At 40.2% G+C, this 15,468-nt stretch overlaps 1 protein-coding gene across 1 annotated transcript in view; it reads left to right on the top strand.

Moving 5' to 3' along the window:
* Positions 1–528: 528 nt before the first annotated feature.
* LOC127651755 (kelch-like protein 5) overlaps positions 529–15,468 on the top strand; it is a 48,436-nt gene continuing 33,496 nt past the window's right edge. Inside the window, exons 1-2 of the mRNA XM_052137757.1 lie at positions 529–1,136; positions 11,823–12,005. Coding sequence (XP_051993717.1) covers positions 604–1,136; positions 11,823–12,005 — 716 coding nt within the window. The 5' untranslated portion in view covers positions 529–603. The remainder of the gene's footprint in view (positions 1,137–11,822; positions 12,006–15,468) is intronic.

Here is a 15,468-nt window from a genome sequence, read left to right as displayed (position 1 = left end):
AACATCCAGTGAGTGGCAGTTCTGTGGACAGAAATGCCTTGTTGATGAGAGGGGTCAACAGAGAATGTCCAGACGGGTTTGAACTGACAACGTCTACGGTAACTCAGATAACTGTTTCAGATAACTTCTCATACACAACTCTGTACAGTTGTGATGAGAAGAATATAATCTCAGAATGCTATTCCGAAATGCGGGTTGGTATTGTTTTGGCAGCACGAGGGGGTCCTACACGATATTAAGCAGATGGTTTTAATGTTCTGGCTGATTGGTGTAATTTTCTGATTATCCTGATATGTGTTAAGACACATTGTGTATGAATGTGACAAGAATTCATTAAACTGCTATTTGGTTTAAGCCTGAAAAATTATCGTTCTTTCTGTCTTTCAGATCTCTCAATTCTATTAAGGCACGAATGTCATCAGAGAGAGAGAGAGAGAGAGAGAGAGAGGGAGAGAGAGAGAGGTGTAATTCCCTTTCTCCCTCTGTGCTTTTATTATACTCGTTGTCACCGCCAGAAGTGCTCCGTGTTCCGTTACCAAGACAATCACGGATCACGAGGCTCGTCATTCCGTCCCCGCGTCTCCCGTAACCGGAGTCTTGGGAATGTCGAATCCCAGGAAAGACTTTGACGTTAAGCAGATCTTGCGCATCCGCTGGCGATGGTTCGGCCACCCCACATCTCCTCCTCCCGATAGCCAGCCTTCGGGAGATCTTTTCAGCAGCATCCGTGGCACCGGGGGCCCCTCATCCTCCAGCGGGGATCCTCCCTCCAACGCCACCGCCGGTGCCAGCTCGAGTAACGGCAACTCTTCCTCCAACATATACAACAACCGAAAGTTTGGGGATTCGGGTCCGAGCAGCGGGCAGTCGGCGGTGGTGGTAGTGGGCGCCTCCGCGTGTCCTCGGTCCATGAGCCAGCAGGAGTGCCGGAGCCCCCCGCCGGTGCCTTGGGTCTTTCCTGCCCACTCGCGCTCCAGCGAGAGCCTGGAGCCGCTCCAGCAACAGCAGCAACAGCAGCAACAACAGCAGCAGCTGCAGCAGAAGCAGCAAAGGTCCACGCGTGTATCAGACGCTCCTGGCCCTGGAGACGAGGAGAACAACAACCACAACGTGGAGTCTGACTCGAGCTCCTGCAGGTATGGGAAAGCATAACTACTGGTCTGGCAACAGTGGTGCTCTGCATGGCGCTTGTACTGAACTGGTACCACTTCACACCAGATGCATCGCCAGCTGTTCTCCATTAGAATGAAAACTGAAAACAAAATCGGGCAATAAAAATAAAAATAACGAGCTATAAACGAGACACTTGCTTTATGTTGTTTCCGTTGCGTTGCGTGCGTGTACCTTTTTTTTTTTTTTTCTCCTTAGAATTCTATTGTGTGTCTGTAACACCGAATGTACTAAAATGCAATTTTCTGCTATTTAGGAATTGTTTTATAGCGTGTATCTGAGGAATTTCTTAATAAAATAGTCATTTGTAATAGTCTAATAATCTGTGCCTGATATAGATTGTGTTTTAATTGATAATGGAGATTTAGGAGATTGATTCACTTCACCTTTAGGCTAATATCAGGGTTTTTTGTGCATGACTCTCAGTCTACATGTAATTTAAGCCTGCCTACTTAAAGTGAGAGGTTAATGCATTTTAACAGCGGTTTTAGAGAACTGCAATATATATATATATATATATATATTGTAAATTCATGCATATATTCACTATTTAGTTGACACCAGCAGTCATAGACAATGTTGGCTAGGTTACTCAAAATAATTTAGTTATCCTCTACAAATGACTATTTACTTCTCCAAAATGATAAAATATACTTGGGATAATACCATAATACTAATTACTTTTAATTTACTTTCTAAAACAATTTTCATAGAAAAGTTGTTTTTCTGGTCATCAAATAAAAGTGTATATTTCCTCCTTGTGTATCGTTGAACACCCTTTAGCTGTCACAGAAACACAAGCAGACATACTGTACATATGAACGTATGAATTCACATTTTAAATATATTATATATAAATGGTCTTTAAAAATTGTGTAACCCAAGTAATGTTGGCTATACTTACTTTAATTGAAAATCAATAATTGTAAACTGATTACAATCATTTAAAATTTAACATGTTACATTTTTTTTCAATTTAAAATAATTAGATTTCAGTAACTAATTACTTTGTAATCTGATTACACCTATGGCTCTTTTTCAGCTGCTTTAAATCACTTTTATGATGTGTGAAGAGTGGTGATACTTCAGTGTGACAGAAAGATTTAAATTCATGTTCCTTTTGTTGCATCATAATGGCACGTAAAGCTGTTATTTGTCTTGCCTATGATGTAGTAGCGTTCTTATGCAGAGTAGAGTGATTATAATGTAAAGTCCACCAGATGCTTGTGTATCGTGGTGATGTATACATAAATTGTGTAATTGTCCGTCACACAAATTCAGCGTGATGAAGAGATGGGAAGAGCTGTGAATTTGAAATGAGAGAGTTTGAAATAGAGACGAGAAAAGGAAGAGATAAACAATCATTGGTTCTATGTGAGGTGTTGCAGTATTACAGAAAGTTACTTTAATAAGATTTAATAAGATGTGTTTTTGCAATTGTAGCCTGTTAGTTAGTTTGTCACAGGACAGAAAAGACAGAAAAGTGTTTGTGCAAGTGTCTCTGTCTCCTTGATTTGACACCCATTATTGGGTTTAATGATTCATTCTGATTCCTACTTGATGCAGTGTCTATTTGCATATAGTCAGTTATGTGATTGCTATCCGATTATGTTTGCATATTTCATTCACATGTTGCGACAAAAATGTGTCTCCACAAATATGCATATAACAAGTTCACTTCTGTGACAGTTGCAGCATTTGATGTGGCCATTATCAACTAAACAGACTTCCAAATTGGGCTTCCAAACATCCACTGATGTAGTTCCTTATAGGAGGAGTAAAGTTTACATATGTGACTAGAACAAAGAGATGCATTTACATTTGGCGGTTATATTGTATGCATCTCATATTGCATCTTGGATGGCATTTACTTGCTAGCAAGTGTAAATTCCCCCTTGGTTTAGGAAAAAATAACATTAATGCATTGCACTTGGTTTGTGTGTGTGTGTGATTTGATTGTTGTGTGGAGTTCATACTCTGGTTGTAATAATAATAATAATAATAATACGTTTTATTTATATAGAGCCTTTCTAAAACCCAAGGTCGCTTTACAGAATCAATCATTGCAAGAAATGAATCAAGGAAATGGTAGTTGCTTATGTATGGGTATGTTTTAGAGAGACAAGGTGTATGTATTTGTGTGCTCATGAGAAAGAGACAAGGATGTGGGTCTGTCAGTGTGGTGCAACTCTTAAAGGCACTTAGTCACTCGTCACCTTGGAGACGGTAGATTGAACTTAATGCTTCTGCTCACCCAGTGCAGAACAGTTGTTACCAAAAGAGATAACCACACAATCACACCCACAAGAAACGGAATCTAAAAACCATGAGAATCTATATCTGTAACTTCTCTCCCCACACAAAGCCCTATCAGACAGGTTAAAACATGTTTCTTATTTATGTGTTTTGATTGGCTTAGCTGGTTAGGGAATGTTATTTTGGGCAGCTTGTCTTTAATTTCCCTCATGACAATCCTTCCTCCTCCTTTTTTTTTTCTGCTCCGTTTCTATGGTTTTCTTTGTGCGCGGCTCCTCTACATAAGTGTGTCAATATATGTATGTGATGTTATGTAAATCCATTTGTAGAATAAGACGCCGAGTCTTGTAAGTTGCCGTTTGATATAAGTGTGTGCGTTTGCATAATTAATGTTCACCAGACTTTTCTAAAATGCTAAATTCTTCTCTCACCCTCTTCATCTGATCTATTCACTCCTTCCCTTTCTGAATTGGCCTACAGAGGCTTAAATCTGATCCAGGAATCAGAACCAGAATGGTGTCATAATCCCAGCTCAAATCCATTCTGAAACGACAGCGAATTTCAGAGGAGCTCATTAAAGCCTGGAAACCACCTCTTTTCCCTTTAACTGCAACTCAAGTGATTATACATGAATATGCATATTTTAACTTTTCATTTTGAAGACCTGGATGTCAGTGTTTTTACAGGTGGTTTAGAAAAGGGAGCATACTAATAAAAGGATGGAGAGAAAGACAGAGATGGAGAGAGCAGTAGTACAGATGTCAGTCCTGTTTTAGAACGCTAAATACAGTTTCAAGACTCGCAGTTGAAGTTGCGAGTCTTGTGGGTTTGGTTTTCTGTGCGGTTTTGTGAACTTGGTGTGACCACATTTTGTGCTCTACACTTATGGCATTTTTCCACTGCACATTACGGTTCGACTCACCTCAACTCTACTCACTTTACTTTTCTGAGCTTGCATTTCCATTGCAGTTTAGTGCCTCCTCAACGTGGGTGTGATTATAGGCTGATCGTCATAGTTGCGCCGCCTCTACTGCCGTGACATCATCTTAAACACGACACAAACTGACCAAAACAATAACTCGACCCAAGCTGTTAGCTACTAGCTCATTGTAATGCATAAAGCAGTTGTTGCATGGTGATTTTACACAATGTGTAACAGTTAAATTGGCCTGGTTGTTTTAGAAGCAAGCTTCCAGTAGTTGATCAAATAATAAAGTGAAGCTTTCAAGCAGAGTACAGAGTTAACGTTACAAAACATACCATCCTCCATTGTGGATCAACACCAGTCCAGGGCACTCTCCCTCCCATTCAGTGGGGATTTCTTTAAGACTGCAAGGGAAGCTCAGCTTCCCCTATAATGTCAAAAAAATAATGGTCAAATATGTACTACTGTGTAAACTATTTATTGACTAAAAATGCGTTAGAACACGTTCATCTCGAAGACGAGTTCGTTCAGAATCAGCTACATTACATATAGCAGGTCGGCTGACTCGATTTACTTCTCATACATTCCCGTAGCGTCAGTGCATTTCCCTGTTGAAGCCGAGCGTCCATTGACTTCAACGGGGCTGCTCTGAACAGTTTTTTCAGTGCTCCGAAAATAGACGGTCATTGGATAAATGCTGCGATTATGTCCCGCCCACGGACGCGCAGCGTCTCTGGGGGTGAATGAGGAGTGGGCTGGCCCGGACTCCGGGCTTCAGCGTGATGATTGGAGGATCTGTCGAAAGACTGCATCTCCTTTTGATTGACAGCGAATCTGTACTATAAGAAGTCACTGAAGCTATTTCGCGCTCAGTCCCATCGCGGATTTCTCAAGTGTAGTCAAAAGACAAACTGCTGCAACCTATTTCTTTATATTTGTTTGGTGAAATTGCTAGTCAATTTGCATAATACATTTCACACAATTATACACCACATTCCTTGTTTCAGTTTTACCAAGTTTAATATATTTTGTTTTAGAGCGTTCGTTTGTTCATTCATTCATTCATACAGTAGGCTAGGCTAGCGTTGTACGGGTGAAACTGCGCACGATGGCAGACGGTGCTAATATTGTCGACCTGATTTTGGCGAAGCCATTTGAAAGTCTTCCTTACGAGGAAAAAATTAGAATTAAACAGCAGGGCAGATCAACACCTAAGATTGATTTAGTGCAAAAAATAGGGTAAATAAGTTTATAATGTAGGCCGAAAATGAGCTTCCCCTCTTTGAAAGACCAGCAGCCGCCACTGCTCCCATTGCTCACCGGTCTAGATAGCGTCCATTTGGTCGAACCACTTCCACTTTTCCTTGATATTTCTGTAGTCACTTTAAAAATTTTTTTTTTGCTTTTCCCCATACTGTTGGTAGGTCCGGTGGTAGCCGTGTGCGGCCAACAGCTGATACACTTCCTGAGAGACTTTATCGTTTCGCTTATCGCTAACGAGTGGACCGTCTGCACCTAGTATATTCACCACGGCGTGTTTGTGCGCACAGCCATGTCTTTTTTCACAATTCGAAAGTCGCGTGAACAAATTATACTGTTATCGCTGTTAGTATCAGGTACCAGGTACTATCCACAGCGGAAAACCCCCAAAAAGCGAGCAGAGTCGAGTTGAGTCGAGTTGTACCATGCAGTGGAAAAGCCCCATTAGTTCAACTTAAAAAAGCATTTAAATGCACTGTTGGTTAATTACCTTCTGACAGATAAACTCAATTAGACTTTGTTCATTAACTTACGTTATATCAGTCCTGATGATACTTTCTGATGTTATACAAATTTAAAAAAACTATGTATTTTACTTTATTCATTGTCACTATGGTATAGACGTCGACCGATAGTGAATTTTGCCAATTCCGAGCAGGTGGTGCAAAAGGCAGATAACCAATTAAAATAGATAAAACCAATAATATTCTTAGCACTGGCCACAGCGGAACATAGAGGATTATAAAGCAACTATCGTCACCTAAAACTATTTTATCGGTCTAACTCTTCTATAGGAACAGATGATATTTGTGGCTATCACGAGAAAAAAGAGTTGGCAGTTATTTGTTCCAACAGACAGTATTCGAGCTACTACTGTAGGCTGTTGTATGAACAGGGCAATTTGAGAGTCACACCCCATTAGTAAATGCGATTGCCAATCCCAAATATCAATTGTTTGAACGTAGCCAGAAAGAACAGAGAAATATGACAGAAAATGAGGATATTCTGAGAAATGCAAACTGAAGGAGTAAGTAAAAGAGTGCAAATATGAAGGGACTAGTTTCCGCTGGGGATGTTCAGGAACTGGCAGGTGTTTATCTGGCTTTTGGAGATAACTTGCTGCCTCTCTCCTGTGTGTGTATGTGTTTAGGTGTGTGTGATGTTTACTTAAGCAGGTTGTGTTTGGAGGATTGTGGATTTGCTTGTGTGCATGCTGTGTTTGAGAGAGACTCAAGTGTATGTGCGTGTGTGTGTCTGCTTTATGTTGACTTTAGTCTCTATATTCATATGAGACTAAATCCAAAAAAAAAAAGCTGGAGGGTGGAAACCTGCTACCCAAATGAACAATAATACACTTAAGAGACGGAATCTCTATAGTTTCTCTCTGTAGCTGTACTCGTCCTCCAATCTTCCTAAATAAATAATGCAATAGTGGAATAGTTCACCCGAAAATGAAACTTCTGTCATCATTACTCACCCTGTGTTGTTCCATACCTGCATGGACATAGCAGCCATTGTAACCGTGGTGAAAAATATCCCCTCCGACACACACACTTACACAAACTTACTGGAAAATTATACATTATATTTTAAGACTTTTAAAGCTGGCATGCAAAGAAATTGCAGCCGACCACCACATAAAACAATGGCTTTAAGACTAAGGCTTAATGATTTTCTAAGTCCCAAAGACTTGATTCCGAGTCAAGTCAAGTCCGAACTCGAGCTCCCAAACTCTACAAAACAACTTTTGACATAAAAAAATTTCTCTTTTTCTCTCAGTCTTTATAAATCCTCATCTCTTTCTTGTTTCAGACCTGTAGCTCATTTGATTGGTTCACGAAACAGGGGCTAAAATTGTTGTAATATTGCATTTTATTCTTGGTTTGGTTTGCTTTCACAAGGCAACATTTCAAAACGAACCAAAACTGTGTTAATTAAAGTCACATGTCAGCAAACTCTCCCCTTATTTGTCACAATGTTTGTGCGCTGTTCCGGGATTTAGTGCATACATTGAAATACCTGTTAAAAATACAGTATATACACCTGTAAAAATTTGTCAGCTGTTACAAATTTTCAAGTATTGTTTATGTTATGCGTCACCGCATGGTACAGAATGCGCATTCCAATCAGAGTTTGCGCTGCAAATAAACATTATCCGACATGGATAAAATGAGTTGTAAAATTTACGCCATGGTCTTTTTATCCATAATTTGTTGCTTTTGCATTTTTTTCTGCATTGAAAAGTGCTTGTTGCTGTTCTCACTGTCACAGAGCTCACTCTCTCCTTCTTTCGTTTTCGCGAGCACACACACAAACACAAACAGCAAAGTGGAGCCATGCAAAAATGTATTCTTTTTTTCATCTTCAAAAAGTTGCTGACACCATCTTGCAGCACCAGTGTTCTGCTGCTATCCTAAAGAGAGAAGCGATCTTGCTAATATTACCTAGTATTACATTACCTGTTTTAAACATACAAATATATAATATATATATATATATATATATATATAGATAATATAGTTGCCTAAAGGCTATATCCACTAGTGGTTGGCTGATTGTGGCAGGGCGGAGGGCGGGGCCGGGTCGTGATTCTGCACACCCGCCCCTAATCAGGCTAATTAAAGGCAGACCGAAGATGGCAGTGCGACAGAGAGAGAGATTTACAGACAGCTGTCTGACACCTGTGTGTGGGTGTGTGTTTGTGTTTTTGGTTAATTTTTATATTAAACTATTATTTATATATATATGGACGGGGATGACCTGCCGGCAGATGGGGCGGAAGGCACGCCCCTCCCCAGGGAAAGAAGGGTGGGAATTTCTTTAGAGAATTTTTTTATTATCTGCATCGGCCGATAAATTTTCACGTTTGGCCGATTTGTTTCTTGAGTGCACTGAGAATCGCCTGCTTGCATGTGGAGCGACTGACACAACCATAAAATGCATAAAAGCAGACGCGTTTGAGCTCATAATGTTAAAGTGCCCGCCAGTTTCATTCTCCCTCTCCCTCCTCAGCAGTTCCTTGTAACTTTTAACTTTCTTTTCTAATGATAAAAGGCAATTATCAATAAAACTTCTATTATATACCATTGGCATATCTTGTTTAAACAGATGTAATAAACTAACCTCACAAAACTTCAGCAGATCCAGCATCCTGTGGAGCGCTCATATATCTTCCCCTGAAGCGTGTATTCTATCAGCCTCTCCTCAACAGTTCCCTGTAATTTTTAACAGTCTTGTCTAATGATAAAAAGGCAAATATCAATAAAACTAATGTCTTAAACCATCTGCAAATATGCACAAAACTCATTTAAAGACATGTAATTCAGGAACCTCACGAAAATCCAGCATTTTCTTCCCGTCGAGCGCACATCTAATTTTCTCAGTTTTGATAGCGCTACAGTGTTCTCCTTCTCCACAGGCTTACTTGCTGGATATTGTGATTAATCACAGCATGCACTATTAATTTTCAAGGATCCTGGATGAGTCAGAAGCTCGGCAACTGTGATTGTAGACAGAATTTTGACTATAGAGATGTGTTCACAAAAGCACCATTAAGAGAGGCAGAGAGAAAGAGAGAGAAAAGATAAGTGTGAACATGGGAAATGGGCACTGGAAAGGCAATCTGTGGAGGAAGAGAGAAACAGAGACAGAAATGACAGGAAGCGAGTGATAAAGAGAGAGAGAGAGACAGCGGAGACGACAGCCGTTTGGGAGCAGCCTAAATTGCTTTGTGTATTTCACGGCCAACTTCATCATCAAAGCTAATTACTAACAGCTCTCTAAAGCCCTCTATATTTATCCATCCACTGATCGTGCACACGTGTGTGTAATTGTGTGTGCGTAGATCTAATTTAGCAAGGAAAGCTTATACCTGAGTTAAACATTATTTACATTTTTTAAACGTTCTTTTCTTTACACAAGAGTAAGGTTCCAGAAGAAAACTTCCCTTTTATTTCTACAATAGACAAACTTAATTTTAACAATGATGTATAAACCTTTCAAGACAGGCATATGAGCTCTGAGTTTGTTAATCAATCGACTTAAAACAAATTCTGTTGAATAGCCTAATTACCAGTGAACTATGCTACCCACAATCCTGAAGAGGGATCCACCAATCAGAGAAGTTGCTGTTACAGTATTATGACAATGTAATTCGGTTGGTTAGATGTGCCCTTCCGGCCCCGTCTGCTGGCAGGTCATCCCCGTCTTCCTGGATCTGGGAGGGGACAAGGGGAGGGAAACAAAAAAACAAACGCGGTACTTACACAATGTAACCAACCACAAACACAATAATAATATTTTAAATGAGAGGGAAAGGCCAACACGGAGCAGCAGCAGGAGAGAGAGAGGAGAGAGAGAATTTTTTTTAATTTACTCGCCGGTTCTTCGATTTGCCATAGCCTGGTCCTCGGCGACTCCTCCACCCTATATTGGATGACAGCCGTGACTCCCCAGGCAGATCCGAGGCAGTCCTCCAGCCCCTAGCGGACGGAACGGCCCACGCGTTTTCGGTGGACGGAAGGGGTCTCCCCCGCCCCTGGCAATGGTCCTCCCGCTACAGGCGGTCAGCCAGGATCCCTTCCCTGTTTGCGGTCGGCCGTTCTTTGACCCCGCTGCGTTTTAGCGACTGGTAGGTGTCCTGACCACTCCAGACAGTCAGCTAGGAGTCCCTCCTCCCCTCGCGGTCAGCTGCCCTTCCTCCGCTCTCTAGCGGCCAGGCTCCTCCAATCCCCCGCGGAAGGCCGTGGCTGCTCCGTTTTGGTGGATGGTAGTGGTGAGGACTCTACTACGGTGCATCCCTCCTCCTTCCCGGGTTGCAGCACCAGTGTAACACAGTAAAATGGAAAGGTGGAGGCGAGAACTGGCTTGACAATATAAATAATAGTTTAATAATAAACTTAAACAAAAAGACAAACACATGCCGGGAAGCTGCCCGTAACTCTCTCTCTGTCGCACTGCCATTTCCAGTCGCCATTATCCCTCTCTGGCTTAATCCACCTAATTAGGGGCCAGGTGTGCGGAATCACGACCCGGCCCCACCCTCCGCCCTGCCACAATATTGTTTTTACACTTGTAGTTATTCACAAAAGGCTTCATGAGATAAGAATTGATGTACACAGTCTTGTACTTTTGTTAATTTAATTCGATTTACTTATAGCCTACTTTCATGCTTCAATTTAAAGTAATGTTGCAGTTCATCTTGAAGCTAGTTGTTTGATTTGTGGCTCGAAAGTAGAGCTGGGTATTGATACACATTTTTCAATTCCTGTTCACAAGCTCTCGATTAGAATCAATTTGATTAAATTCCAATTCATTTGGATATATTTCTGGAGTGGTGGTGGTGTAGTGGGCTAAAGCACTAAACTGTTAATTGGAAGGTTGTTGGTTTGATCCCCACGACCACCACCATTGTGTCCTTGAGCAAGGCACTTAACTCCAGGTTGTTCCGGGGGGATTGTCCCTGTAATAAGTGCACTGTTAGTCGCTTTGGATAAAAGCGTCTGCCAAATGCATAAAAAATAAAAAAAATATTTCAGCTACATTTTTCTTACATAAGATAGAAATTGTCAGCTAATGTGGTTAATGCAGTGTATCTTCTAACTCGGTTAATGTTATGGGTAACACTTTACAATATTGTTCCATTTGTCAAGATTAGTAAACATCATTAGTTAACATGAACTAACAATGAACAATACTTAATACCATTTATTAATCTTAGATAATGTTAATCTCATCATAAACTATTAAACATATATATTTTTTAAATCCAAAGTTGTACTTGTTAAAATAGGCACTATGAACTAAGATTAATTCATTCTTCAAAAAAGTTATTGTTAATTGTTTGTTCATGATACCTAATGTCTTAATTAATAAGCAACAAATGGAACCTTATTGTAAAGTGTTAGTTTTTCATAATTTTCGGCACCTTTTAGCTCTTACAAATTTACACCCTCCATGTAGGCCTAGCCCATCAAGAAATATGATGTCTTGAAATTGCATTTATTATAGTACATATATATTGTTACATGTTTATCCTTTACATGCATAATTTGTACTATTTACTAAGTATTTATATTGATATTTGCAAATCAGAAAAAGTGCAATAATTGAAAAAGTGGGTGGTCACTTTTGCACTCTATTGTAATCAAACAGGTTCTCATTTCAGCCATACTTACCAGTTCAGTTAAAATTTGTTAATTTGTGTTTTCAGGACATCAAACAGCAGTGTGACGTTGTCCTCATGTGTGTCGATGGAGCCATGTGTGTCAGATGAACACTTCCAGGCACACAGTCATGCTGAACACACCTTCATACGCATGGAGACCTACTTGAGAACCAGGAAGCTCTGTGATGTCGTACTTCTCGCCGGGGAACGCAGAATACCAGCACACAGGTTAAAAAAGCAGCACTACACCCACATATCAGAAGATTCACACAAATAGGACTTAAAACAAACTGCCTTAAATTAACAGGGGGAGAGATCTTTTTAAAAGGCAGTTTGACCCATGCTCTTGGTTGCCGCGCATCTTTTCACTTGTAAACAGGCCTTTGCATACTACTCGTGCTACATAGAAAATGAGAGAAAACTAATTTGACCAAATATACACTATAATGGCCCCACTAAATATGGGCCCATATTTTTGGAAGCTTTAGCCACATACATAATGCAAGTTTTTTGCATTAAAGTTAAAATGTAGTTACATTACAGTATAAGGCTATACAGTTTATTAGGTTCATTATAAAATAATATATAGATTTTTTATTTTTTACACTTTTTGGTTGTCTACAGTTAAAGTAAGGAATTGAACCTGATTGAACATGAGGGGAACAGTCTCAATATATCCATTAAAAGTCACATTTAGACCAATTGGTTAAAAGTATTTTCAAAAATGGCTAAGAAATGGGGAATCTTGTGTTGTGAACGTTAAAGTACGTTTACATAGCACATCCAACACTTGTATTTCAAAGGAAAATCCTGTTTTTAGATGTCTCCTTTAAAATCGAGCTCACAGAGTTTGGTCTTTCATCTTTCACTATAACATTTCAGTATATCAAGAATTAAGGCTCACACACACAAATCATGCACACCCACATACGAAAGTGGAAGAAGTTTTCTTTAGATTGAAGTGTTATGTAAGGTTATATGGCAGCACCGTGGCACTGCATTCCTCTATTGTTCTCTGGCCCATTCATCCTCTCTCCCCTCCTTCATTATTTTACCATCCTCTTTGTTTTGTTTCCATGTTTTTGTTGATGGCATAGTTTTGCTGATTGCAGAGATAGAAGGTTTAGTTGGTGTTTCATTTATAATGATGCACAAGAACACATAGAGACTCTGAGAGACTCATGACATACTTGGTCTTGGTGGCGACTCATTTTGGGCTAATGAAATCTGTGATGATCTATCACCTAACCCCAAACCCTGTTAGGTGTTCTGACATTATGGGGACCAAATAGGATAGTAAAACCTGAAAGTAGCTACATTGTATGGACCAACCATCGGTTTCCAGAATAAAAAACTATTTAATGTAGGGTACAGCTATGTTAGGACTGAAGGCACTTTTGATTTAAATTTCCCCAAAACACTAAATAGCAACAAAAGCTTCCCGGTACTTTCCTAAATGCCTGTTTGTCACTAAGCACTGCAAAATAGTGATGATTCATGAAGTCATCGCGTGTAATAATGTTTGATTTTGATGTAATTTTATATTATATTTAATAATTTTTTAAATGTTGCAAATGTATAAAGCTAATGAAAAACCCTGAAATTCTCACATTTATTTTGTGACAAAATACTAATAGTACTAATATATCAGTCATTTTCAGTTTTGTTCAAGGTGATTAAATCAAAAGTTTATAATAACTGTACAATACGTGAAAGAATAGTATTTTGGGTAAACAAATGGTGCACCCTTTTCTGAAGTGGTTATTTTGAATAAGCATTATCTTAAATTGTTATTCAAAAAATAATTTTGAACAAATTGACAAACTTTGTACTACAACTACATTATTGTCCCTATATTTACACAATATCACTATAACCCCCCTGGGGGTCTTTTACGCCAAATATGGGGGCCTTTTACACCAAGTGTGGGATAAAAGTCACCCTCACCATCTTTTAAAAAAAATAACAAATAAATCTGGAATTGTTTCTTGTCACACAAATTACGTTGCTCCATTAATATTCAATACAAATAAATAAAGTTGTTCAAAAAAAATAACCCTACACATTTTCCTTAAAGGAGTATTTCACCCAAAAATGAAAATTTGCTGATAATTTACTCACCCTTAGGCCTTCAAAGAGTTTCTTTCTTCATCAAAACAGAATTTAAGATTATTAGGATTTAATTTCAGGCCTCATCCTTCAAACATCAATGGTACAGGTGATATCACACAGAAGAGAAGCTTCACAAACGTGAATTGAGTGCAGGTGCGGTGAATTAGAAATCGAGTGATGAGGAACGGAGTGCTGAGGGAGGCGTGACAATGACAAAGTTTTCAGACATACCTGAGTTCACTGGGAAAACTGCATGGGCACAGCCAATGAATTCAGATATCAACCCTTTGTTTCTTTCGATGGTCTGAAATCCTCAGGGGTTAAATGTTCCCTGCACACCCTCCAATATTTGAGAGAACGTAGGGGTGTACTGATATAGAGGACTCAAGATGGCGCAGAGTGTGGCTGCTGCATTGCGAGTTTTTTGTTTGTTTTGTCTACAATTCTTATGCTTTTGTCTTAGATGTTGTCTGCCTTATTGTCTACGATAGACAAACACTTTTTGACAATAGCACACCATAAACAGGACTTTATATACCTCAATGCTGATTACAAACAACACAGTGAAGCCCTTTGTCTGGGCAGCCCGGTGGCGGAAAAGCAGCCAGAAAAGGGGAAGGAGAGTCAGCGTTCTCATCAGACTAAGAAGTCGCGCAAATCGATCCCTTCTACCCAGTATTCTACTGGCAAATGTTTGAACAACAAGTTTGAACAAAAGTCTCTGAACAACAAGCTCTGCGAGCTGAGAGCACGGATCTCTTTCCAATGAGAGAAGAGGGACTGCTGCCTTATCTGCCTTACAGAAACTTGGATGTCTGCGGAGACTCCAAACTCAGCCATCGAACCCACGGGTTTATCCGTGCACCAAGAGGATAGAGCGAACGACCCCTCAGGAAAAAGCAGAGGTGGTGGTGTACAGTATGTTTTATGATCAACCAATTCTGGTGTGATAAGAGGAAGTCTTTCTGCTCTGCTGATCTGTGTTGACCATTCTGACTACCGAGGGAATTCACAGCAGTCATTATCACAGCTGTGTACATCCCCCCACAATCCGACACAGACCGGGCACTCAAGGTACTGTATGGGAGTACAAGCAAGCAGGAAACCGCGCACCCTGAGGCCGTGTTCAGGGGACCGGGGACTTTAACAAAGCCAACCTCAAGTCAATATCACTGAAATACTACCAACACATCAGTTTCAACACACGAGGGGACCGGGTTTTGGACCATTCTACTCTCCCGGCCGGGATGGCTACAAATCCCTCTCCACCCACCATTTGGAAAATCAGACCACTCTTCCGTTCTACTTCTGCCCGCTTACAGGCAGAAACTGAAATGGGAAGCACCCGCCCTCAGAACGATCCAGTGCTGGTCGGACCAATCAGATTGTATGTAACAAGACTGTTTTGATCATGCGAACTGGGAGATGTTCCGGTCCACCTCCGATGACGATAACTAGCTCTACGCTGATAGTGTTTCATCAGGAAGTGCATAGAGGATGTTGTACCAACCAAAACAATACGGATCTACCCCAACCAGAAACCATAGATTAATAGCGCTGTTTGTGCGGACCCCCGCAT

This window comes from Xyrauchen texanus, chromosome 11 (assembly GCF_025860055.1).
Source record: "Xyrauchen texanus isolate HMW12.3.18 chromosome 11, RBS_HiC_50CHRs, whole genome shotgun sequence".
Lineage (NCBI taxonomy): Eukaryota > Metazoa > Chordata > Actinopteri > Cypriniformes > Catostomidae > Xyrauchen > Xyrauchen texanus.
Note: the sequence above shows the minus strand (reverse complement) of the source record. Positions and strands in the feature narration are given on the sequence as shown.